General features: G+C 39.5%; 1 protein-coding gene across 5 annotated transcripts in view; it reads right to left on the bottom strand.

Annotated features, from left to right (window-relative positions):
- Positions 1-25,961, bottom strand: part of LOC130916860 (multiple epidermal growth factor-like domains protein 11) — a 345,443-nt gene that overhangs the window by 91,272 nt on the left and 228,210 nt on the right. For all 5 annotated transcript variants that reach the window (XM_057837918.1, XM_057837935.1, XM_057837926.1 and 2 more), the window contains exons 14-15: positions 19,345-19,491; positions 8,308-8,442 (exon numbers count right to left, since the gene is read on the bottom strand). In XM_057837918.1, the coding sequence (XP_057693901.1) occupies positions 8,308-8,442; positions 19,345-19,491 (282 nt within the window). The remainder of the gene's footprint in view (positions 1-8,307; positions 8,443-19,344; positions 19,492-25,961) is intronic.

A 25,961-nucleotide genomic window follows, 5' to 3' on the forward strand; every position in this document is an offset into this window, starting at 1 on the left:
CATTTCATTTCCAAGAACAAAACAATCTACCTACTAACAACAGATTTAAATACAAAAGTGTTAACAACAAGCATAATAAAGTGCTTTTGTAGTGTAATCCGTTTCCACCAATATTTATTATTTATTTTATTCTACGGACGGCATGGAGGTTTCCCCAGCTGATGCAGTATTTGAGTCTGTCGACGATGAGTCACGTCAATGTGCAAATGCAGCAGCAAAGCAAAATGCCTGGACTCATTTATCTGTTCATTTGGCTGACATACTGACATGTGGTCAACAGAGATAGTTAGCTCTGATTGGTTCAAATGTGCATGTTTTCTGGAACAGCAAAAAAAAAAAAAAAAAAGGGTTGAATTGATGCAACAAAAAAGGGCAATGCAACAGAAAATGGATCAAATCTTTAAGAGCAAGGAAAGAGTTGATAAGGCTTATTTATAATATTTAGTTTTATTTGCTTTGATGGGGAGGTTCAGAAGATCTTAGCTGTCAATGTGCACTTTGGACTTATATTTGTTCATTTATGTTAGGCTACTTATTCATTCATTTCCTTATGATTTAAAAAAGTCTATGCGCAATCTTCAAAATATATTCCATTTCACTCTGCATAATATACGTCATTTGTACTTATTTTTCTGACTGTATTTCACTTATATCTTTATTATTAAAAACAAAACAAAAAAAAGAAAGCAAAAGTAAATGTTGACATTAAGTTCTTAAGTAGTTAAAATTGAGATTTGGCATTTAGTATGTGAGGAAATGTGGAAAAATAAAAATTAGGAGATGGAGGTTGGGGTTATTGCTGTTTTTGTTAACTTTTATTTTGCAAATCATTGAAAAAATACAATTTTGAATGAAAATCAGTTTATGTATGTGTTATAGAAATAACTGCCAAAAAAAGCTTTCTTTGCATTTCAGTAGTTTTAGGAGGTTTGACCCCCCCCCCCCCCCTCAAAAAAAAAAAAAAAGAAAAGAAAAAGAAAATAAATAAATTAATAAAATTTCTGGCTCGGTGGCGACCTTCACGTCGGGGAGTTCCGGCAAGAAATTGTATACACTTTCACCCCTGCTTCTAGTGCCCTCCTCTTATTTTTGGCCTGTGATTTTTTTAGCCTTTTTAGCTTTTAAGCCTTTTTAGCATTTGTAAGTGCAATAAACATTGTGACCTGTGAAAAGATTCTAATATCTTCTTGGTTGCACGGTGTCGCTCTCCACCCGGGTTCACCTATTTTACCCCGTGACCCATATATCGAGACTACATGCATTCTACTTCGATGATGGAAGGCTCGACTTATGCTCCGCCTCCGTTAATAATATAATTTTATAAATTGTGATTTATTTTGCACATGCACCAATTGTTATAAATAAAACATAAATTGTATCATATTGTCCAAAAGTTTTATTGCGATCAATATCTGCAATAAAAAAGAATGACATACTGTTTTTTTTTTTTTTTTTTATGGGATGTACATGTGTGATGGGCTCATAATACCAAAACTATAATCGAACCAGGTGAAAAATGCCTTGTAGTATTTTCTTAAACAACACAATCCAGGTCAGCCCTTCTGCTTTCGGCAACTGTAATATTATTTATTTCACCTCATTTTGGTCACTGAGGTGGCCGGCATACCAATCTACACCTTATGTTAACACAAGCTACACAGATTGTTAGAATTTTGTCCATGAACAATCAACGAAGTGACAAGAACAAACATACAATCTTTTAGGTGGATCCTTTAGGTTCAAAGCAGCAGGCCACATCCTTAACTTATGGTCTGCTGCTGGTTTCGATTTAAGGCGTATGTCGGGGAAGATCCACACTGGCACTTTGTAGCAGGTCGCTGATCAAAACATAGCACTTCCAACCATATATACTGTATAGGCGCTTCCAGGAGTTCACACAAACACGCACAGCACAGAAAGTCCAGGAGCCTAATCTGCGTCATGCTGAATCAATTTTTGGAGAGTCAGTGGGTTTCTGTGGTTTGATGTTACAAAGTTTAACGTCTGTCTACACACTGCTCACTTCAGCTGCACTTCATGTTGTTCTGCCTAAACCGGAGGTCCGTGGCAGAAAACGTCAAACATTGCACCGCCCATGTTTTGCTCAGGAAACTTGTCCATACAATCGTGGTGTCGTAACCACCATTGGGAGCATCGCGTTGCCGTATCGAATGCTCCAATAGGAGTGTCGCGTTGACACATCAATGCGACGCCGACAGTAGTCCTAGTGCTACAATACAGTGCCTTGCAAAAGTATTCGGCCCCCTTGAATCTTGCAACCTTTCGCCACATTTCAGGCTTCAAACATAAAGATATGAAATTTAATTTTTTTGTCAAGAATCAACAACAAGTGGGACACAATCGTGAAGTGGAACAAAATTTATTGGATAATTTAAACTTTTTAACAAATAAAAAACTGAAAAGTGGGGCGTGCAATATTATTCGGCCCCTTTACTTTCAGTGCAGCAAACTCACTCCAGAAGTTCAGTGAGGATCTCTGAATGATCCAATGTTGTCCTAAATGAACGATGATGATAAATAGAATCTACCTGTGTGTAATCAAGTCTCCGTATAAATGCACCTGCTCTGTGATAGTCTCAGGCTTCTGTTTAAAGTGCAGAGAGCATTATGAAAACCAAGGGACACACCAGGCAGGTCCAAGATACTGTTGTGGAGAAGTTTAAAGCCGGATTTGGATACAAAAAGATTTCCCAAGCTTTAAACATCTCAAGGAGCACTGTGGAAGCCATCATATTGAAATTGAAGGAGCATCAGACCACTGCAAATCTACCAAGACCCGACCGTCCTTCCAAACTTTCTTCTCAAACAAGGAGAAAACTGATCAGAGATGCAGCCAAGAGGCCCATGATCACTCTGGATGAACTGCAGAGATCTACAGCTGAGGTGGGAGAGTCTGTCCATAGGACAACAATCAGTCGTACACTGCACAAATCTGGCCTTTATGGAAGAGTCGCAAGAAGAAAGCCATTTCTCAAAGATATCCATAAAAAGTCTCGTTTAAAGTTTGCCACAAGCCACCTGGGAGACACACCAAACATGAGGAAGAAGGTGCTCTGGTCAGATGAAACCAAAATTGAACTTTTTGGCCACAATGCAAAACGATATGTTTGGCGTAAAAGCAACACAGCTCATCACCCTGAACACACCATCCCCACTGTCAAACATGGTGGTGGCAGCATCATGGTTTGGGCCTGCTTTTCTTTTTTTTCAGACCTGAATCCAATCGAGAATCTGTGGAAAGAGCTGAAGACTGCTGTTCACAAACACTCTCCATCCAACCTCACTGAGCTCGAGCTGTTTTGCAAGGAAGAATGGGCAAGAATGTCAGTCTCTCGATGTGCAAAACTGATAGAAACATACCCCAAGCGACTTGCAGCTGTAATTGGAGCAAAAGGTGGCGCTACAAAGTATTAACGCAAGGGGGTCGAATAATATTGCACGCTCCACTTTTCAGTTTTTTATTTGTTAAAAAAGTTTAAATTATCCAATAAATTTAGTTCCACTTCACGATTGTGTCCCACTTGTTGTTGATTCTTGACAAAAAATTAAAATTTTATATCTTTATGTTTGAAGCCTGAAATGTGGCGAAAGGTTGCAAGGTTCAAGGGGGCCGAATACTTTTGCAAGGCACTGTGTGTTACGATATAATTTTATCTTGTGCGCTGCATAAATTTTCTTGTGCGCTGAGCATATGCGTGTAGCTTAGAGCGAACGTAGATTCTGACAAATAGGGCAGCAGGATCTTTTACACTTTTCTCTGAGCAGGAATAATCTATTACAGTAAGAATTATCTTTCGTATGCAATTTTTTTTTTGTAATATTAAGCAAAAAAAGCTTCCAAAAACTACTTGTTTCTTGTACTTTTCCATGTAGCTAAGCTTTCGAATCCTGAGGCACCAATTTGATCCATTGAAAACCCCAATGAAGTTACCAATGTCCTCATAGAACGCAACAATTTCTGTTTAGTTTTTAAAAGTTAAAAAGATTAAAAATCCCGTACAAAATATGGGCAAACCTTAAGAGATGACAGGTATGGAAATGTATTTTGAAAAGGGATTCAATAAATCTATAACTGCACATGAGGGTCCATGAAAGTCATTTGAAATCAAGCTAATTCCCCTTGAGTGTAGCAGTGTGTTAGTGTCCCATGTAAGGATGTAATGGTGCTAACACCGGCACTGGATTCATCAGTCCCACCAAGCTTTCTATGGATTGTCTCAATGATGCAGTGGAATAACCAATGTAGGACAGGCCGCCTTCATGTTTAATGGTAATGAATATTTTACGCTCACTTCTCCAGTGTCTCCATTTAGAATTCAACTTGGCAATGAACCTTTGGCTGCTTTCATAGACGAGTTAACATCTGTTTCGCCCACAGAAATGTTAATCACTCTAAATATACCACAGCTCAGAAAAAAAGTGATGAAATATAAAAGTGTAGAATATAGATGTAATATATTATAGAAATGTTTAAAGATGCTCGAGGGGATAATAAGGTAAATAGGACAAGGCAACCTTAACATTACACAACATCGTTACAACTTAAAAACAAACAAACAACACTTTAAGACGTTGGTCTTGGACTAAGAGAAAAGCATTCCAAAACAAGCGACAATAATTAAATAATATGAAAATTATTTAAAGTATTTAAAACCTACCTAATAACTACAATGTTACTTTACAGTTTTGACCAAAATAAGACGGAGGGTCATGTAGCTCCCTAGCATCCCTTCCTAGGATTTCAAAAAGGATGATTACTCCTACCAGGGGTTTCACAATAGTTGAAATATTGCAATATTTTGTACTCCAAAAGGTTATCGTTATGCTAAAAAAAAAAAAAAGTCTTATTTTTTATTATATTTTATTAATTCGACTGTGCTGCCCTTTGGCAAAATGTCCATCCAGTCATCGATTATCTGCCGCTTAATCCAGGATCAGGTTTCTGGGGCAACAGCTTTAGCAGGAAAGCCCAGACTTCCCTCTCCCCAGCCACTTCAACCAGCTCCTCTGCCGGGATCGCAAGGCACCACCAAGCTAGCCGAGAGACATAGTCTCTTCAGCGTGTCCTAGGTCGTCCCGCCCGGAACACCTCCCCAGGAAGGCGTCCAGGAGGCATCCGAACCAGATGCCCGAGCCACCTCAGGTGGCTCTTCTCAACATGGAGGAGTAGCAGCTCGACCCTGAGTCCATCCCGGATGACCAATATTCTCACCTCTTCCTAGGAGCTACAGTATGTTGTCAGGGCCACCCATGGCAAATAGGTCCTAGGTGAGGGACCAGACAAAGCATGGCTTAAAAGCCCTCTTATGAGAAATACAACAAATGGACTTAGTTTTCTCTTGCCAGGACGCGAGTTACCGGGGCCCCACTCTGAAGCCAGGCCTGGAGGTGGGGCTCGAAGGCGAACGTCTGGGTGCCTGGCCTGTATCCATTGGGCCCTGCCGAGCACAGCTCGAAAAGGCAACGTAGGTCCCCCTTCCCATGGGCTCACCACTTGTGGGAGGGGTCAAAGGCATCGGGTGCGTAGGGAGTTGGGCGATAGCCAAAAGCGAAATGTGTATTACTGTATATTATATTATAGTCTAGGTAGTAACCGGGTTTCACTGTATACGACTTACGTGGTTTCGATTTTATGACGTGTATGTCCGGTCCGCTTTCTTTTGTTGCACTCGGACTTATTTGACATTACGCCAGCGCTATTTTCTATTCAATAGAGACCCATTATAGTCCATTTCCATCATGACAGATTCAGCTGATAATTTAGGAAACAGCAGAGAATTGTCCAAATCATTTGCATGGATGTATGAGAAACTACTTTTTGATATGCACTAGTGATACAATATTGTGAGAAATGAACAAGTAGTTTTTAGAATTTTAAGTCTGTGCAGAGTGAATGGAGAAAAACACCTGTGACCTTTTTGTGACCCGCACTGGTTCCATCATTATTAAATACACATATATAACAACAATAATAACCTTTGAGAGTGCCTTTAGGCTATGTATAAAAGTACAACTGTGTATTAAAGAGCATACGACACCAGAAAAAAAGTCTTAAATGGCATTATTATGTGAATTAGAATCATATTTTGAGACGATTCGACTATATACAACAATTTAGCAAAGCGCAGATGACGAGAAATTAGTCTTTTAATCTGCCGGTTAGCCACGCCTACAATTATAGGGCTTTAGCGTCCCCAACAGGTGGATGACGTCAGCGGTAGACTAGGCTCATCGGTTTTACTATTCAGCCCATTGAGGGGGAATTGTTCAGAACGAGGAAAACGCGACGAAGACAGCTGCAAAATGTCATTGTTTCAGTCTCTCTACTCCCAATATTTTTACAGGATATTCTTTTTATCCAAGTATTTTTCCCCAATAGCTATATAAATGGCTTGAGAAGGACCAGTCAGCCCGTCGAGGGGGAACTATTCACAATGAGGAAAACGCGACGAAGAGAGCGGCAAAATGTCATTGTTTCTGTCTCTTTACTTCAATATTTTTACAGGATATTCTTTTTACCCAAGTACTTTCCCCAATTGCTAAATAAATGGCATGGTCATGACAAATAACAATCTTGTGCTAAATGGAATATAAAATAATAAAAATCCATCCTGCAGCCGTTTGGCTGGCGTGATGCAAAAATAAAAGTATTAATCCGCAAAATCAGCTGAATCCGTCGTCCTCATACACAACAGTACACTGTAGCGTGAAGAGGACGTCTTCCACCGTACACGTCACAGCGCCCTCCTCCTCAATGCGAGACCGAAGCCGGAAGTCACTCATTTTCCTGGCGCGGGATTCAAAAAACTAAATAAATATAGCGATCGCTTCCACACACATCCAAGCGGTCCATATCATTCAGGAGCATAAAATACCGCGTGTATTATGAAATAAACATGCTTTTTCGTGTCACAAGCACTTTAAAGTACAGCGAGTTCACTTATATTACAACAACTGCCTTTGACAATAAAGAGCCTTAGAGAGTGCCTTTAGGCTATGTATTAAAGTAAACCAATCATATTTGGACACGAGATTCATACAACAAGTGAACCAATAAGATTGCAGGCAGTGTGTCTCCTGAGAGCAGGGGCCGGCCACCTCTGTTCCCACGTGACATGCGCCAATAAATAGCCGGACATTTTCGGGCCGCGTTAGAGTCATCCGTGGATTAACGTGTGATCGCTCGGCCTGGTTCCTTGGATTCTCAGATCAGGAGTGAGGGCTCTCCACTCATTGTCTTTGGCGTGGGGGTGTTAGCTTTGACAACTATACACCTAGCGCTATTGTTTCTTTTACTTGTGTGTGTTTTAACTGCATCGTGGGGGTTCTAGACTTTATCAGTGACAACCTAGACCTAGCGCTGTGGTTATTTTGTGTTTTTCTTTTGCTTGCCTTTGTGGGACTGTAATCAATAAACTTCATTCATTTACAATTTCTAATCAAACATTGTCTATTCAGCAAAAGTGTGCCTGTTGCTGACTCACTGCGAACCTGAAACGAAATTTCTTTCATAAAAGTGTGACCCGGAAATGTCGTTAAAATTTTGTAAAACACAGAGAAACGGACTCAAGCAATTGAGAAAAATTGTAAAGCAATTAATCCAGACTATAGTAATAGGTTTATGGAAATATAAAACATCCGTAAGCACAGGGGTCGGGAACCTTTTTGACCGAGACAGTCAAATAAAATCTCACATATTTTAAAATGTAATTGATGAGAGCTATACAGTGTCTGTGTGTTGGCCAAAAAGGCTCGATCGGACTCCTTCTTCAGCTTTATGGAATCCTTTCATGCCGGTATCCACCACCTAGCTTGGGGATTGCCGCCAAAACATACACCTCGCATTCATGCGCTCACGGCCGCATCTCCAGTCGGCAGCCTCAGCAATGGATCTGCGAAACATGGTCATGGGGTGGGGGGGCATTTCAGAGCCCGCGCTATTTACCGTTTCTCTGCCTTCTTGAAATTTTAGCTGGCGTTCACCCCCGCTCTCCAACATGAAAGCAACGCTCGAAACTAACAGAAAATAGCGATGGCGTAGCTAGTGATACAATGTTGTAAGGATTGAACAAGTAGTTTTTAGAATTTCAAGTCTAATCTGAGAAATGTACCAAAGCAATTAAGAAAAACTGTAAAAAAAAAAAAAAAATCTGAAAGTTGTATAAATCAAATTCCCAAATATCAGCGCCGATAATCGAATATCTAATCCATATGCTAAAATTTCAGTGTGGAGCACCCTGTCCTGATTCTCGAAAAACAGTATAATTTAGGAAACAGACAACTTACCCTGGTTGCAGAGGGTGCCAAAGAAACCAGGCAAACATTCGCAGTGTCCAGTGATGTGGTGACACGCCCCGTCACTGTGGATACACTGAGGACACGACTGGCTGCAGCGATGGCCATAGAAACCAGGCGAACATGCTGCACAAGACACACACAAATATCATAAGAGGAGAGTGGTTGTAACGCTAAGTTCCAGTTCCAGTCTTGGATTCACGATGGACTCTTTGGTCCCACTCACATTCATATAGTCATAACAAAACACATTTTACATTTTGTAAACATTGCATGTTTGTAAATGTGATCCCCTGGCCTTACTTTTGCTTTGTTTGCTTTCCACCACAGATCCATTCGCATAATTCGAGCTAAAACCTTTAATTTGTTTTAATTGATGTTAGCCTAAGTGGAAAGCCAGGCGGTAGAGACGTTGCCATTTCTCTCATGCTCTTAATTAAGACGATTGACTAAACTTTGAACCAAGAGCTGTTGAATTGATTCCACTGATGCAGGAAGAAACACAGAGAATATTTTCTAAATGGAAAGCAATGAACAAGTTACACTGATAGTTTACTTTATATAATTTTTCCACACTTATTTGAAACATGCAGTTTAATCTCATGACACACTTTTGGTCGCTCAATCAAGAATGAAAAATTGAATTGAAATGTGTCTTTTCCCTGCATTTTATGCATTTTATTCATGCTGTCTCGTCTCTATGGGTTTTTATTACAATCCGTCCTCGTTAGCCTTTTCTTTGTGTCCACCGATCAGTTTCCCCTCATATACTAGGGGTGGGAACCTCTGCCCTGAGTACCTCACGATACGATACAATTAGGGCTGGGTGATATGGCCATATGTGGCGATATGTACGAATCACGGTAAATTGAGCAGATTTACCTCGATAACGATAAATGACGATAAATTCGCTCAAGCGGACTGTTATATACTTTGAAAATCTGAATCAGTGTATGAAAATACAAATCGTTTCTCGTTGATTTATTTACCAGCTTTCAATTCAACATACGAGGGGCATTCAAAAAGTAATGCACTCAAGTGCATTGCTTGTACAGGATTTTACCAATATTGTTTGTATTTCGCACAAACATGATAGGACACACCTTTTTGCGATTTTTATATGTGTTTTTCTTATTTTCAGATTTTTAAAGCTTAAACTAGCTTCCAAAATGGCGTCAGAGGTGGATGGGCGACCACTACGGGGTTTATCGGCTATGCTGCCTTTACCCACCTCTTCATGGTCTTCAGTACTGTTTTTAAATTGCTGTACCCATCTTTTTACAGTACTATGGTCTTCAGTACTGTTTTTAAATCGCTGTACCCATCTTTTTACAGTACTATAGTCTATGGTATCATCCTTGTAGACATTTTCCAGCTAGTTATGAATCCTCAGAGGGCTTTCTCCCTCTACAACAAGGAATTTGATTACAGTTCTTTGTTTCTGACGAGCTTCATGAGGGGCAGCCATTGATGGGTGATGAGGATGGGTGACAGCAAGTTTTGCTCATATACTCGTAAAGTGCGCAACGAAGAACCGATATGACGCCAATAACTTCAATAAACTCTTCTGCTTTACGCACACAATGTTTTTGGTCACCAGATCCCACTTATATGTGAACAGCAACGTTTAAAATATCTCTAACCAACTCTAGAGAAGGTTGAAGTATATCCTCCATAGCCGCCATGTTTTGAAAGACTTCAGATGACAGCAATTAGTTAGATTTATCGGCATTAGTCCCGCCCACTGACTTTGATGGCTGAGTTTGACAGGTTAAATAATCTCAGGAAGTGCTGCACCACATGTCTATGAAATAATGAACTAAATAGTGAAATAATGCCCTGCGATTGGCTGGCAACCAATTCAGGGTGTCCCCTGCCTACTGCCCGAAGTTAGCTGGGATAGGCTCCAGCACCTCCGCGACCCTCGTGAGGAATAAGCGGCATGGAAAATGAATGAATGAATGAATAGTGAAATTTTTTTTTTTTGTAACATGTATTATAATTAACAAAACATAGTGCTACAATGACTAACAGATTAACACGAGTAATTTTGTTACAAAAAGCTAAAATTTTGCTGCTTCGAGGATTCATTTGATGAGAGTAACGTTGTAATGGTTTGTTTTGGAAGTGTTGCATTTAGTTTTATTGATTTGGGCGGATACACTGCCCTTTGGGGGCAACAGTGAATATGCCATTTAACATGGCTGAATCCAGGCTCTCCCTGTTAAGGCCTACATACAGTAGTTATTTTAGTTCAAAATTATATTTATCTTTTTTTTTGTGGCAATGTTTTTGTAAAAAATTGTTAAAAGCTTTAAAAAAAAAAAAAAAAAAAAAAGTTAGCATTTTATAGCAATTTAAGCTAGTGGACTACTTTGGCTATATACAAGTTAACCAATTGTTCTTTTGTTGTACTTAATCCTCATTTATTTATTTCATATGTTTCATATGTCATATTTCATATTTATTTTAGGGCTGTCAAACGATTAAAATTTTTAATCGAGTTAATTACAGCTTTAAAATTAATTAATCGTAATTAATCGCAATTCAAACCATCTATAAAATATGCCATATTTTTCTGTAAATTATATATATATATACTGTAAAATAAATTGTTGGAATGGAAAGATAAGACACAAGATGGATATATACAGTGGGGAGAACAAGTATTTGATACACTGCCAATGGGCAATGGGAAAACCCATTGGCAGTGTATCAAATACTTGTTCTCCCCACTGTCCATTCAACATACGGTACATAAGGACTGTAGTGGGCATTTCACTCTACTGTCATTTAAATCTGTCTATGCTGTACTCACTCCGAAGTGTCCACTTTTTCCAAAGCTAGGCAGCTAGTGAACGATGCCTTAATAATCAGACTTCTTCCTTTTTCATCTGATTTATTAATAACATAGCCTCAAACCATTGTCCTCTTTAGACCGTCATAAAACTACAAAAAAAAAGTACACAAGCATTGCATTAGCAACAACATTAGCTTAGCACGCTATACAGGTTCACTAAACATAAACAAAGAGCGTCTCATACAAAAAATAGAACATTTCGCTTACTAACATAATATGTACATTCTTTACAACAACCATACTTACGGACAAATCTTGTCCAAGGATCATATAAGCACAACATTACAACGTGGGCGTCAGCCCGAGACGTCGTGCAGCCATATTGAACTGGCAAGAAAAAAATAAACCATGTCGCAAAGTGACCACAAGAGTTCGCTGTTAGACAGCACAATAAGCCTTGCTGTAAAGCTTACCAAAAGGCAGAATACTGTCTGAGCGAGACATGTGCGTTAATTGCGTCAAATATTTTAACGTGATTAATTAAAAAAATTAATTACCGCGAGTTAATGCGATAATTTTGACAGCCCTAATTTATTTATTTCATATTTCAGATGTTATTGCAGGCATAAACACTCTTTGTTTTACATCCCTCAAAACTTATCCAGCAAAGCATTAAATGCTCGTAATCCGATTCCTCGATAATTTTAACTACCTAAATGATAGATTAATAAATTACCTAAATCGATAGCTGCAGCCCTAATGACACATTTAAGCGTTTATTTAAAGATGTATGTACAAATTTCATTCTGTCCCATTTGAGTCTCCATAGTAATCTTTGCCAGTATTTTAGGAGTTTTGTATGAGTGCAGCTTCCCATTTCAGTCTCCATAGTAATCTTTGCCAGTATTTTGTGAGCTTTGTATGAGTCCAGCTTTCATTTTTACCATATATCACTTAACAACAACAGAGGAAAAAACCAGTAGTGTCTAAACTATGGGTCACCTACATGGTGACTGTGGTGGGCCATTACATGAAACAGTGTAATTTATTATTCATGCTGTAGAAGTGCAGTGAGTGAGGGAAATGAGTAATGTTGAAGAAGTCCTTTCAAAGTATTACATGGTACAAGTTACCGGGTTACGGCCTACCTGACTGACGGGATTTCTACCTTACGACTCCGGAGTCTCGTCGGCTATTTTGTCTCCAGTTTAAAAAAAAAAAAAAAATATTTTTTGTAGTCACATTACAGTGTCCCGTCCACCACCTCTCAGCATTGACGGTAAGTATGGTGTCCTTTTTTTTACTTCATTTTATTAATATGATGCAGTATATCAGTGTTTTTCAACCAGTGTGCCGCGGCACACTAGTGCCGTGAGAAGATCGTCAGGTGTGCCGCGAGAAATGATCCAATATCGCTTTTTTTTTTTTTAATGTCGTCGGGCAGAGTTACAGTTAAAGTTACAAGGAAAGAGTAGAGTAAGAAAGTTCTCGGTCGTGTGCAGATAAGCGAGGTATTGCCCGTGTCCCGTTCCAAAACTGCTCGGATTTCTAGGCGCCAGCCACCTTGCTGTCCTTGACAATGTGGACCTCAGCACGTCTACTGTACATCATTTGAATAGACTCATCAAGTAGAGATATACACAAAAGTGTCCTTTCCATTTTATCCATATGTGACAACCGTCAATCCTCCCCGTGTTTTATTCCAACACATTGTCGAGGATCGCAAAGTGGCTGACGGCGAATGCGTCACGAGCAACGCCACGGTGCAAAGCAAGCTTAAACGACATCTCGAAACGAAACACCCGTCACTTCAAAACAAGCCGATAAACTATTTTGTTCACCTTCGTGATAACAGAGAAACAGGCAACTTTTTTGAGAAAAACTACAAAGGTAAATTACAAAAACGCGCAAAGCCTTGTTGCTGAGCTTGTTGCTAAATCCGAAAAGTCCCACACTGTGGCAGGGACATGAATAGTACCTGTCTGCAAAGCCATTGTCAGAGAGATGCTTGGCCCTGATGCAGTTACAGACATTGCTAAAGTCCCCCTGTCTGATAATTCTGAGCTTTTCAAGCCTAACTGCTAGAGAAACATAAAAACAGAGAGAGAGACTGAGAACTGTTGAAGATTCCTGCCAGGATATCGGCTTTGTGTTCATATAAACAGGCTCAAGTTTCACACAGAGTAAACATAAATACCAAGAAATTATTCTATGATTAAATATACCGTACAGAAAGTAATTTTGGAATATTGTTTGGTTTGTGGTGTGCCGCAAGATTTTTTCCAATGTGAAAACGTGCCGTGACTCAAAAAGGTTGAAAAACACTGCAGTATTTAGTAGAGGTGTGCATCGGCACTGCCCTCACGATTCGATTCGATTCGATTACGATTCGGAGGGCCACGATTCGATTCCATTCGATTCGAGTCGATTCAGAGGGTTATGATTCAATTCGGTTCGATTCGGCAATGCATCACGATGCATTTAAGCTTGGGATGCATTAAAATTCTAAAGCAAAGCATATTTTTCGTGAATCATGAGGCAACACAAGTGGTCAGACATTAAACAACTTTTTATTGGGTCTTGTGTCACTCCTGGTTGAAGTCAAATGAAAATAGAACATACTTTCAGATATATACAGTATATATAAAAAAAACCCAAACAAACAGATCACAGCATTTAATTAGTGCTTTGATTGAGACCAGGGCTTTCTCTTTTTTTTACACAGGGTAGCAGCCTTTCATACAGTGCAACATCTGAACTCCTGTGCAAAATCAGTAATAACAGTCACTGTATTTTAGTCACAACGACCCATCAATAAAAATATTCAAGTAAATATTAAAGAACATGACAAAGAAAATATTGTAGTGCAGCAGCATCTTTATCGCAAAATGTCAATCATTTACGTGTGGGTCGGGTCGGGCCGGACTTCTCTCTCGCTAACTTTTTTAAAAAATAAATATATATTTGTAAACTAAAACGGTGTATGGATGTTAAACTAAGGAATACTTGTTATAAAATAAATTGAAAAAATACAGAAGGCGATTTGGTCATCCCAAACATGATCCACAGCTGAGCCAGTGCATTGGTTGCGCACATGAACGCCGTGGCCCCGCCCTCCTTTTTAATCTTCCCCTTGCGCTCTAGTGCTCTCCGCGAGTCTGCAACTCTGCACCCTGGTATTTCTTTTTCGAATTTCGATATAGAGCACCAGGAAGCGAAAAGCAAACTAAAGACCGGGGGGATTGTAAAGGCAAGAATCCACGAGTGGTGTGTGGAAAGGATTTAAATTGATAGTGGAAGATGCAGAAGACTGTGTCGGCCTTGCCGAATGCAACAAATGTGGCGCGCGCTTTGGTCTCGTACGAGAGCAGAAAGACTGGCACCTTCACGCTCAGCAGGCATTTCAAAAACTGTACTGGCCTAAAAGATGATATTAGTCACACATCGTTATTATCATTTGTTTCGAGGGCTGCACCTCTTCGTGCTAAGCAGGACATTGTGGAGTTTGTGCATGGTGTTCCTTAAAATGTTATTATTTATTTTGTTTCATTGCTCCTTAAGGCAGCTTGTTCTTTTGTGTGTTCCGATGCGAGTCATTAAAATAAAGAATTATTTAAAAGTTTTTTAGTTTATTTTTGTATATGCAGCCGTTCCTCTCCTCATCAGAGAAGCGCGTCCATGTGAGCACAATATCCCAAACAGAAATATATTTAACATACATTTCCAGCGTTATTTCGTTGTGTACATGCATTTATAATGAACATAAAAATATGTAGACTTTTTAAACATTACGAAAACTTGCGTTTTTTTCTGCCAACTCGAAGAAATCAAAATAAATATCTGTTGCTGCATTTTGCCAAGTAAATGAGCATGAACTATCCACCTGATAGAACAGACACACAAATATAAACGATATAAATGTGTATTGAATATGCATCTTACAGTCTTGTTTATCTGGGAGAATTTGTTACGAAAGACAGGTTTTAATTTATCATTATGCACATAGGCATCGTCACAATTGTGATCACACAATGCAACCAGCATGGCATCCCCGCATTTGCTCCTCCTGCTTAGTCCTCACAAATAAAACGGGCTCGGGCCTACAAATGAAACATACATTTTCGGGGGGTTTTCGGGCTCGAGCCTACAAATAAAACGTAAAATTTCGGGCTCTCGGCCTTTAATACAGCCCGGGTCGGGTCGGGCTGGATTTTTTAGGCCCAACTGAGCTCTAATCGAGAGAGCAGAGAGATAGGACATAACATCACAATGGCTGAAGCAAAGAAAGTGGGAGCGAGAAAGATTATTGATGCACCTAACACCTAACCTAACAAGTATATCGCGATACTTTGTATCCCTAAAGGTTAGAGAATTGATATGTCGTCTTAAAAAGGTGTCACTGTTTGGAAAAAAAAAAAACCGAACCAACAGCTTGCTTCCAAAATCTTCTGCTAGAATATTGTCTATGTTAGCTTATTGCCTGCTATTGACGGCGCTAGATGTCCAATTCGTTTTGACCCAATGAACGTTCATTCCCAGTCAAAATGAATTGGACATCTAGCACTGTTGTTTTCATTTTGACTGGCAGCGGGTGACTAAATATTCATTGCCAGTCAAAATAAATTGGACATCTAGCGCCGTCAGTTGCAGTGAAACCAGCGCATTCACAGCCAGTCGTCTCGGTTTTGGAGGCATTTACAGGTCACCTCCTGTTGATTTTTGAGTCACTGCCTTTTCATTTGGGGACATTGCAAAGTCACTTTCTGTTCAGTAACCCAACATAAACAGAGAGTGACTCATAAATACACCAAAATCGACAGGAAGGGACCCATGAATGGCCCAAAATCAAGAGGAAGTAACCAAAAATCAACAGGAAATGACCTGAAATGCTCATTGACTGCCATTGATGGTCTTAGACGTACGATCCATTTGAACTGGCAGGGACGGCAATTTCACTTCTACTAGTGATAAACGCATTTCAATTCACAGCAAATGATGAAGAGCTTGCTTTTTCTTTTTTTTAATTGAATTGTAGATCATCATAGAATGATTTCCTGTATCGATAATTGTCGTACCACCATATCGTGAGGTAATCATTATCGTGAGCCTCGTACCGTATTATAATGTGAGGTACCCAGAGGTTCCCACCTCTAACATTAAATCACGATAATTTGGGTAAATCTGTTTATTCCAAAGTATGCTTCAAACTAGTAACCTTTTACAGCAGTCATCTAAGTTAAAAAAAAAAAAAAAAGGGGGGGGGGTTTTAAATTCACCACTTGCGTTGCTAGGGACATGGAAGATTTTTGTTGTTGTTTACAGCTACTAAATCAACAGTAGCCATGATCCATTGAAATTTCTTTTGGCGCATATAGATTTTGTTTCATTACTTTCAAGCTTTTCATGTAAGTGAAGCAGAATATGCATGACTCATAGCAATACAAGGATTCTGCTAGTGTTAATAGCATTCTTTCATTCCTGCTTGAACACATTTTTTCATTTTTGCTGTAATGACCGTTTTTTTTTTTTGTGCGTGGGGGTGCTCTCGTCAGAGCATTCCGTCATCAACCGTTGGCCTCTGGATCCTTTTGAGACTTTGTTTTGATTACAGGCTGCAGAAATAAATGACACTTGACTTGCATCCAGCCATTTTTTTTTTTTTTTGTGACATAAATAACTTTTAAGTCTCACAATTTTACATTCTACCCCGTTTTGAGATTTGTATGACGATGGTTTTAAAATACACAGATATGTTGTGCTAAAAGAATATCCTTATAAGTTGTATGTGAAAAAAAGTCATTAGTGCCGATGTCATTGTTTTCTGGATTATTTTGTTACTTTTTAGCCCTTAAAAAGTAAACAAAATATAAATTAGGCCAGAAAACTATCATTGAGATTTTTTTAAGGGCAGGGGAAAAAACAGTTTGGTCGCACTGCTTAGCAGGAGGGAGGGTGAAAGGCGCTGGCGCTGTACGAGAATGAAGCAGAAAAACATTCATATTTTTTAAATGAAAAACCCAATTCACCCGATTCCAATCCTCTGAAAAATGTTGCGACCGGCACGATTTCCGATCACGTGTTCGGATCTTGACATCCCTAGATGTTACATTAGATGGGTTGGTCGTCAGCATGGCCCTCCGAGGGAAACCATCACTGCACTGTGGACCGTGACAAAAATGAGATTGACATCCCTGGCTGAGGCTATCTACAACTGAATTTGGTCTGCTAATATTTAGGTGACAACAAGATTTTGTTTCCACAGGTGAGGGGGGAGTCAGCTACTCACAACTGAATTGTCTATAAATGGCAACAATGTACATAAATACAACCAGAAACAACGAAGACACTAACTGTGGTTGAGTAAATCTGCTGTCTTTTCCATACAATTATACTAGACCAGCGGTTCTTAAGCTTGCTAAAGGTACCGAACCCCGTGAGCTTCCTGCCATTGATTTTGCAGGAAAACCTGAAGCCGACTGTCAGACAGTTGAAGCTAAAAAGAGGATGGATGCTGCAACAAGACAATGATACAAAACACAGAAGTAATCAACTTCAGAATGGTTTCAGAAGAACAAAATACACGTTCTGGAGTGGCCAAGTCAAGTCCAGACTTGAACCCCATTGAGATGTTGTAGCATGACGTAAAGACAGCGATTCATGCCAGACATCCCACGAATCTTACTGAACTACAGCGGTTTTGTAGAAAAGAAGGGTAGAGCCTAGTTCGGGCCTAAAAAATCCAGCCCAACCCGACACGGCCCGCTGGTATTGAGGCCCGACCCGGCCCGAGCTCGATCACTTAACTAGATTTGCAGGCCCGAGCCCGAAAAACCCGATATTTTTTTTTTTTTTTTTTTGAGTGACGCGGAAAAAACGCAGCAGCAGCAATTTATTTTCATTTCTTCGAGTTGGCAGAAAAAAACGCAAGTTTTCTTAATGTTTCAATAATCTACATATTTTTTTGAGAATTATCAAAGCATTCAAACAACGAAATAACGCTGGGAAAGTTTGTTAAACATATTTCTGAGTGTGTGGGATATTGTTCTCACATGGACGCGCCTCTCTGACAAGGAAATGAAAATGAGGGCGGCGCCTCGGCCGTGCGCAAACGGTACAGCGGGAGGACAAGAATAAAGAGCGGCCGGCGCCACGGCGTTCGTGCACACGCACAAGCAAAAGCGCAATACAGAGAGCCTGCTCTCCATTTTTTTTTTTTTTTTTGAGTGACGCGGAAAAAAACGCAGCAGCAGCAATTTATTTTCATTTCTTCGAGTTGGCAGAAAAAAACGCAAGTTTTCTTAATGTTTAAATAATCTACATATTTTTTTGAGAATTATCAAAGCATTCACACAACGAAATAACGCTGGGAAAGTTTGTTAAACATATTTCTGAGTGTGTGGGATATTGTTCTCACATGGACGCGCCTCTCTGACAAGGAAATGAAAATGAGGGTGGCGCCTCGGCCGTGCGCAAATGGTACAGCGGGAGGACAAGAATAAAAAGCGGCCGGCGCCACGGCGTTCGTGCACACGCACAAGCAGAAGTTCAATACAGAGAGCCTGCTCTCCATTTTTTTTTTTTTTTTTTTTTTAAATTAAAATAATTTATTAGTCCGGCATGGCGGCCCGACCCGAACTGACCCTAACGTGAATGCTTAAAATGTGGGCCCGACCCGACCCAACATTCGGGTCGGGTCGGGTTCGGGCACAAAATCTAACCTCTAAAGAAGGGGCATAGATTAGTCCTGATCGATGTGCCAGACTGATCTGCAGCTACTGGAAGCGTCTGGTTGTTGTGATGGTTCGCTTACTTATTGTTCCCCTTCTGTCATTGTTTGCATACTAGCCTCATTAAAATATGAAAGTCTATAAATGTTTGGGTGGTTTTAGTTAAAGTAGACTGTTTTTTCATCTGTATGATTTTGAGAAAGATCAGATCACATTTGATGGTGATTTTTTGCAGAAATGTGAGAAATTCCAAAAGCTTCAGATACTTTTTCATTCCACTGTATGTGATAATGCTGCCATCTGGAGTTGAATGAAAGATCTACAATTCGTCTATAGACCGGCCAAAAATGACGTCTTTATGACGAGTACAACAGACTTCATGGCCCACAGAACTCAAGGGGATGCTGGCGTTCCCTATTGTACGGCGCGGAGTGTACAGGGTTATTCACACTTTTGATGTCAGTCAAATGAGTGTGGTGGGAGTGTATTGGGCTTTCTTACTTCGTTTGCAGTTGGTTCCACGGTAACCAGGAGCACATGCACACGTGCCATCCTCAGGGGAGCATGAGCCTCCATTGACACAAGTGCAGCCATAAGAACAGTTGGGGCCCCAATGTCCCTCCTCACACATACTGTCACAATGGACACCTTGGAAACAAACACATACACACCAAAACCTCTGATTAAGTTGATCAAAGGTATTTCATGTTGGAATAAAAATAAGTGGAATAAATTAAAAGACCGTTGATGGGACAGCAGCGTCAACGAGTTTAAGTGTTCTGAAGATTATAATTAAAACAGACGGCAGTGCAAAAATGAATTAAAGGCAAACTTGGCTCGGTGTAAACTTTTGGATGGAGATCCTAGAAGGACAAAAGACCTGTTTATTCGCATTTACCTAACAAGTCTTACTGTCACTGGCTTTTTTGACTACTGTAACTCAACTCCAGAGAGACTTGTAGTACAAAAAAATACAGGTTTTGTATTTGCGCACTAACACATGCTATTTTGTTAACTACAGTAGGGCAAATAGGTATTTAGTCACCACCAATTGTGCAAGTTCTCCTACTTCAAAAGATTAGAGAGGCCTGTAATTGTCAACATGGGTAAATCTCAACCATGAGAGACAGAATGTGGACAAAAAAAACAGAGAAACACATTGTTCGATTTTTAAAGAATTTTATTTCCAAACAAACCTACAAACCACCTACAAACAAGCAAGATTTCTGGCTGTCAAAGAGGTCTAACTTCTTCTAACTAGGTCTAACGAGGCTCCACTCGTTACCTGTATTATTGGCACCTGTTTTAACTCATTATCAGTATAAAAGACACCTGTCCACAACTTCAGTCAGTCACACTCCATACTCCACTATGGCCAAGACCAAAGACCTGTCGATAGACACCAGAGACAAAATTGTAGACTTGCACCAGGCTGGGAAGACTGAATCTGAAATAGGTAAAACGCTTGGTGTAAAGAAATCAACTGTGGGAGCAATTATGAGAAAATGGAAGACATACAAGACCACTGATAATCTCCTTCGATCTGGGGCTCCATGCAAGATCTCACCCCGTGGCGTCAAAATGATAACAAGAACGGTGAGCAAAAATTCCAGAACCACACGGGGGGACCTAGAGAATGACCTACAGAGAGCTGGGACCACAGTAACAAAGGCTACTATCAGTAACACAATGCGCCGCCAGGGACTCAAATCCTGCACTGCCAGACGTGTCCCCCTGCTGAAGCCAGTACACGTCCAGGCCCGTCTGCGGTTCGCTAGTGAGCATTTGGATGATCCAGAAGAGGACTGGGAGAATATGTTATGGTCAGATGAAACCAAAATAGAACTTTTTAGTAGAAACACTGGTTCTCGTATTTGGAGGAGATAGAATACTGAATTGCATCCGTAGAACCCCATACCCACTATGAACCATGGGGGTGGAAATATCATGCTTTGAAGCTGTTTTTCTGTAAAGGGACCAGGACGGCTGATCTGTGTAAAGGAAAGAATGAATGGGGCCATGTATCGAGAGATTTTGAGTGAAAATCTCCTTCCATCAGCAAGGGCATTGAAGATGAGACGTGGCTGGGTCTTTCAGCATGAAAATGATCCCAAACACACAGCAAGGGTAACAAAGGAGTGGCTTCGTAAGAAGCATTTCAAGGTCCTGGAGTGGCCTAGCCAGTCTCCAGATCTCAACCCCATAGAAAATCTGTGGAGGGAGTTGAAAGTCAGTGTTGCCCAACAACAGCCCCAAAATATCACTGCTCTAGAGGAGATCTGCATGGAGGAACGGCCAAAATACCAGCAACAGTGTGTAAAAAGCCTGTGAAGAGTTACAGAAAACGTTTGGCCTCTGTTATTGCCAACAAAGGGTACATAACAAAGTATTGAGATGAACTTTTGGTATTGACCAAATACTTATTTTCCACCATGATTCGCAAAAAAAAAATTTAAAAATCAAACAATGTGATTTTCTGTGTTTTTTTTTCTCCAAATTCTGTCTCTCATGATTGAGGTATACCCATGTTGACAATTACATGCATCTCTAATATTTTCAAGTGGGAGAACTTGCAAAATTAGTGGTTGACTAAATACTTATTTGCCCCACTGTAAACTTGTTGAATCTTCCTCCATTTGTTTAGGTTTGCTATTCGGAATCTGTGTTTAACGCACCCCTTGACAGTCAGGGAGATTTAGTGGTGAAACGTTGGAAAAGCAGATAAACACACAGTTCGTTGCTAAAGTGGGAATTACTGTCAGTAGTAAATGTACTGCAAAAGTTTCGTCAAAACCCCGGAATCCTCAACATTAGCCAAAGCTTTTTTTCCCCTTTAATCATTCTCATGTCTCTGTCTTTCATCAGTTTTACATTTGTGTCTTAAGAGAGCATGTTAAAGAATGGATCAGAGCTGCCAATGTTCACAGGGGACAGTCTGGAAACTGTAGTACCCATGAGACTCGCACTACATTAATTCATATTTATACACCCAACATACACACAGGCACACTCACCCACTCACGCAGACACACGCCACAGCATGACAAGACAAGACGAGTGTGCAAATAGAGAATTTCTTCATCCCTACTCTGTAACTTGGCATATCAGCTGCTCATTAGAAAGTTCCTTTGACATGGAATATGAGAGAATACGAGAGTGAAGTGTCAGTAGCCATTGTAACTCAATTAATAAGCTATCTTTGAGTCATACTGTAGGTGGAAAGCAATTGCCCTGTCCTTTAGATTGTATTTAAAAGACTAGGCAAATGGAGAATTGGCTTTTGACAAAAGTGACAGGATACTGATCAGATTTTTGCCACTTTGCTACACTATGTAATCTTTTCTCATGCTAAAACAACAACATTGGGCATTTTTTTGTAGAAGTATGAGCACATTATAAATTATCATGACATTCAGAAATAAGATTAAAGGGTAGGTGAAGAGTTCAATTCTTGAGCGCTGACCTGTTAAATATATGTCAAAATTCAAATTACAAAAAAAAAAAAAAAAAAAAAAGAATTGATCTCATCGTTTTTGAGTTACTGCCATAGCAACGAGGCAGCCGGCCGCTACCTGATGACGTAATTTACAAAAGACCTTGCCAGCACTCCAATATGGAAGAAGAGCACTACGCTATCCCTGCCATATATTGCAAATATTTTCTGGGTTTTAATCGCGAGGTTCACCATGCCATCTCGATGTGTAGCGATGAATTGCTCACGCAAAGGCTGGAGACTCTATCATCGGCCCAAAAAACCTTCTTCTCCAAGGATTTGGACATCTTTTGTGAGTATCAAGCAAGAACCTCTCCCCTGCTCTTCGATCTCTTTTGTTTTCAACATTTCAGCAACGACAGCTTTGAACGACCAGGACAGGGGTCGGGAACCTTTTTGATCGAGGGACCCAAAACACCAAACATATTTTAAAATATGATTCCACGAGCACCCTAGAGTGTGTGTGTGTGTGTATCAATAAACTGTATATGGCGGAAAAACAGACAAGGCTGAAAAATCAGTTTCTGCTCTTGCACCCCTTTTAAAAATAAACTGCTGTACTTTAAGCTGAAAAAGCTGTTTTGTTTAATAGAACAATATGTCTAGATTGTAACGTTTGCTAAGTGCAAGGTTCGCAGCGAAAATAACACACGAGCCCTAACGCTTTTTACCTCCTTTTTTATTCTCTACCCGCCACCACATCAATGCAAAAACAACAACTACGTAGAGCAGGGGTCCCCAAACTTTTTCCTGTGAGGGCCACATAACCCTTCTCTTCTCTGATGAGGGGCCGGGGTCAGTTTGTAACAGAAAAAGTGTGACGATTGCAGGAGTCCCTAAATGTAAAAATGTATTGTTTTTCAGAAAGCCACAATCAAATAACCCTTTCTGGATTCTTCACGGAACCAAAGTAAATAAAATAAAAATGATATAATATAATATAGTATAATATAATATAATTAGGGCTGTCAAACGATTAAAATTTTTAAGCGAGTTAATCACAGCTTAAAAATTAATCGTAATTAATCGCAATTCAAACATCTCTAAAATATGCCTTATTTTTCTGTAAATTATTGTTGGAATGGAAAGATAAGACACAAGACGGATATATACATTCAACATACTGTACATAAGTACTGTATTTGTTTATTATAACAATAAATCAACAAGATGGCATTAACATTAATATTCTGTCAAAGCAATCCCTGGATAGAACGACTTGTAGTTCTTAAAAGATAGATTTTAGTACAAATTATAGAAATTTTATGTTAAAACCCCTCTTAATGTTTTCGTTTTAATAAAATTGGTAAAATTTTCAATCAAAAAAATTAACTAGTAGCTCACCATTGTTGATGTCAAGAATTACACAATGCTCATGGTGCATAAAATCAGTCGCACCCAAGCGCCAGCAGAGGGAGACAAAAAACACAAGTAACAAGTGGACATGACACTGCTGTCATTTTAATCTGTTTGAGCGGGGCATATGCGTTAATTGCGTCAAATATTTTAACGTGATTAATGAAAAAAATTAATTACCGCCCGTTAACGCGATAACTTTGACAGCCCTTAATATAATATAATATAATATAATATAATATAATATAATATAATATAATATAATATAATATAATATAATATAATATAATATAATATAATATAATATAATATAATATAATCAGGGGTGCACATAATTTTTTTGCCCAGGTTCTCAGAGGAGGACCTGGAGATGTGACTTGGTCCTCATTGAGCATGAGAGCCGACCCACCTGATGCGATAAATTTATGACAAGCTTTACTTAGAGCAAATTAACTTTGATTAATTATATTAACAGTTAATGCTTGATTAACATCAACTGGCACAACAAAATTGCCATTACTTTGAAGTGAAATGTAAAGAAATAAACATAAAAGCACCAATTCAAAATAAAGGGCATTATGCGGCTCCCACATTAACTCCAAGCCTTTTTAAAAGTGGGATGTCCTCCTCATAAGACCTCATTGAACGTGTATGTTTAGCTTTGTAAAATGCGAGCAAAAACACGTTTGTCAGTGCATGTCGCTGTTCATTACCTTTATTCCGCCCTATTCCGCCACATGTCCATAGGGCGAGTGGGGTCCTGTTTGACATCGATAGTTTGCTCAATTGCCACATGCTCTCTGTTTTTTTCGTGCTTTTCAAAGTTTGGATGGCTGAAATTCTTTGACCCTACATAAAATGCGTTGCTCTAATCGGCGACATTGGGATTCTCACGGCACATTTTGTACCGCATTTCCGTGCGAGCATCATTCACTTCTAGCCATGGTACCTCCTGTAGCCACTTTTCAGCAAAAGTCCTTTTTTTCGGTAGCTCCGGTGACGTCTCTGTCGTCTGTCTGTCTTTTGACGGGGGTGGGGGAACACGGAAGTAATTACTCAGTGTGGCCTGCCTCATCGACATTTTGAGAAGTTATTTTCTTGTGTCCGCCGCAAATAGTGGTCAGCCATCAGTACGCAAAAGCGTATGGAAGCAATTGAGGGCCAGCGCGTTTGTCTACGTCCAGTACGCATGTGCGGACCACTTATGTGCACCCCTGAATATAATATAATATAATATAATATAATATAATATCATGTAATGTAATATAATATAATAATACTGTATTAATTAAATAGATAATAACCAAATAACCATTGCTCAGTTCTTCACAGAAAAAAGCCAGGACATAAATAACTCTATTGGGAAAAAAAAAAAAAAAAAAATTTTTTTTTTTACAATTTTTTTTTGTTTGTTTTTTTTGTTCAGGGGGCCGGACCAAATGTGGCTGCGGGCCGTATCCGGCCCGCGGGCCGTAGTTTGGGGACCCCTGACATAGAGTATCGGCGATGCAGTCCACCAATCGGAGCAGTACACCAGTGACAGCCCCCGCGCTGGTGCATAAATTACAGTGTCAATGACAGCCCTGATGATGCTACAATATGCTGCCATAGCAGTTTTATGCCGCATTAAGCCCCCGAACTATTTTTAATTTGTCCATTTTACGCTGGAGACCCGTGTTTAAAGACACTACGCAACCGCTTTTGTTTCAACCCAGCCATAAAAAGAAGGTAAGTAATTATATTTATTATTTGAAATGTCTATCATTTTTAGCTAAGAATCATTAATTGATGTGTAATATTAACTTGAAAAAAAAAAACAACTTTGTAAAATTATTCACTCGCATATTTTAAACTATTAAACAAATTACATCACAATGAAAAAAATGTCTGTAAATAGGTCACTGATATCTCCCACATAACTATCGCTTCACTGTATTGTTCTTGTTACTGTCGCATTTTCCCCGATATTTTAGATGACTAATAATTGATCCAAACAAAGAAAAATTGAAAAAAAAAAGGTAAATATTTGAAAAAGAAAATCTCGACCACTCCTTGATGTCGCCGATTTCTGGATTAAAACCCTTGTTATTTTACCGTGTTTCGCCCATAAAATCCCCCAAAAGTCCGGCTGGGGCCATTCACAGCTGTGTTTTGACACTCGGTGAGATATACTACACAGGGTTTTTGGATCGTAACAAGGTAAGTATGCGATAATACCTCGTTAAAATCATGGTGTCTTTAATTATGCTCTCTCATGCTCTCACCTCAA

The sequence above is a fragment of the Corythoichthys intestinalis genome, chromosome 1 (assembly GCF_030265065.1).
Source record: "Corythoichthys intestinalis isolate RoL2023-P3 chromosome 1, ASM3026506v1, whole genome shotgun sequence".
In the NCBI taxonomy this organism is placed as follows: domain Eukaryota; kingdom Metazoa; phylum Chordata; class Actinopteri; order Syngnathiformes; family Syngnathidae; genus Corythoichthys; species Corythoichthys intestinalis.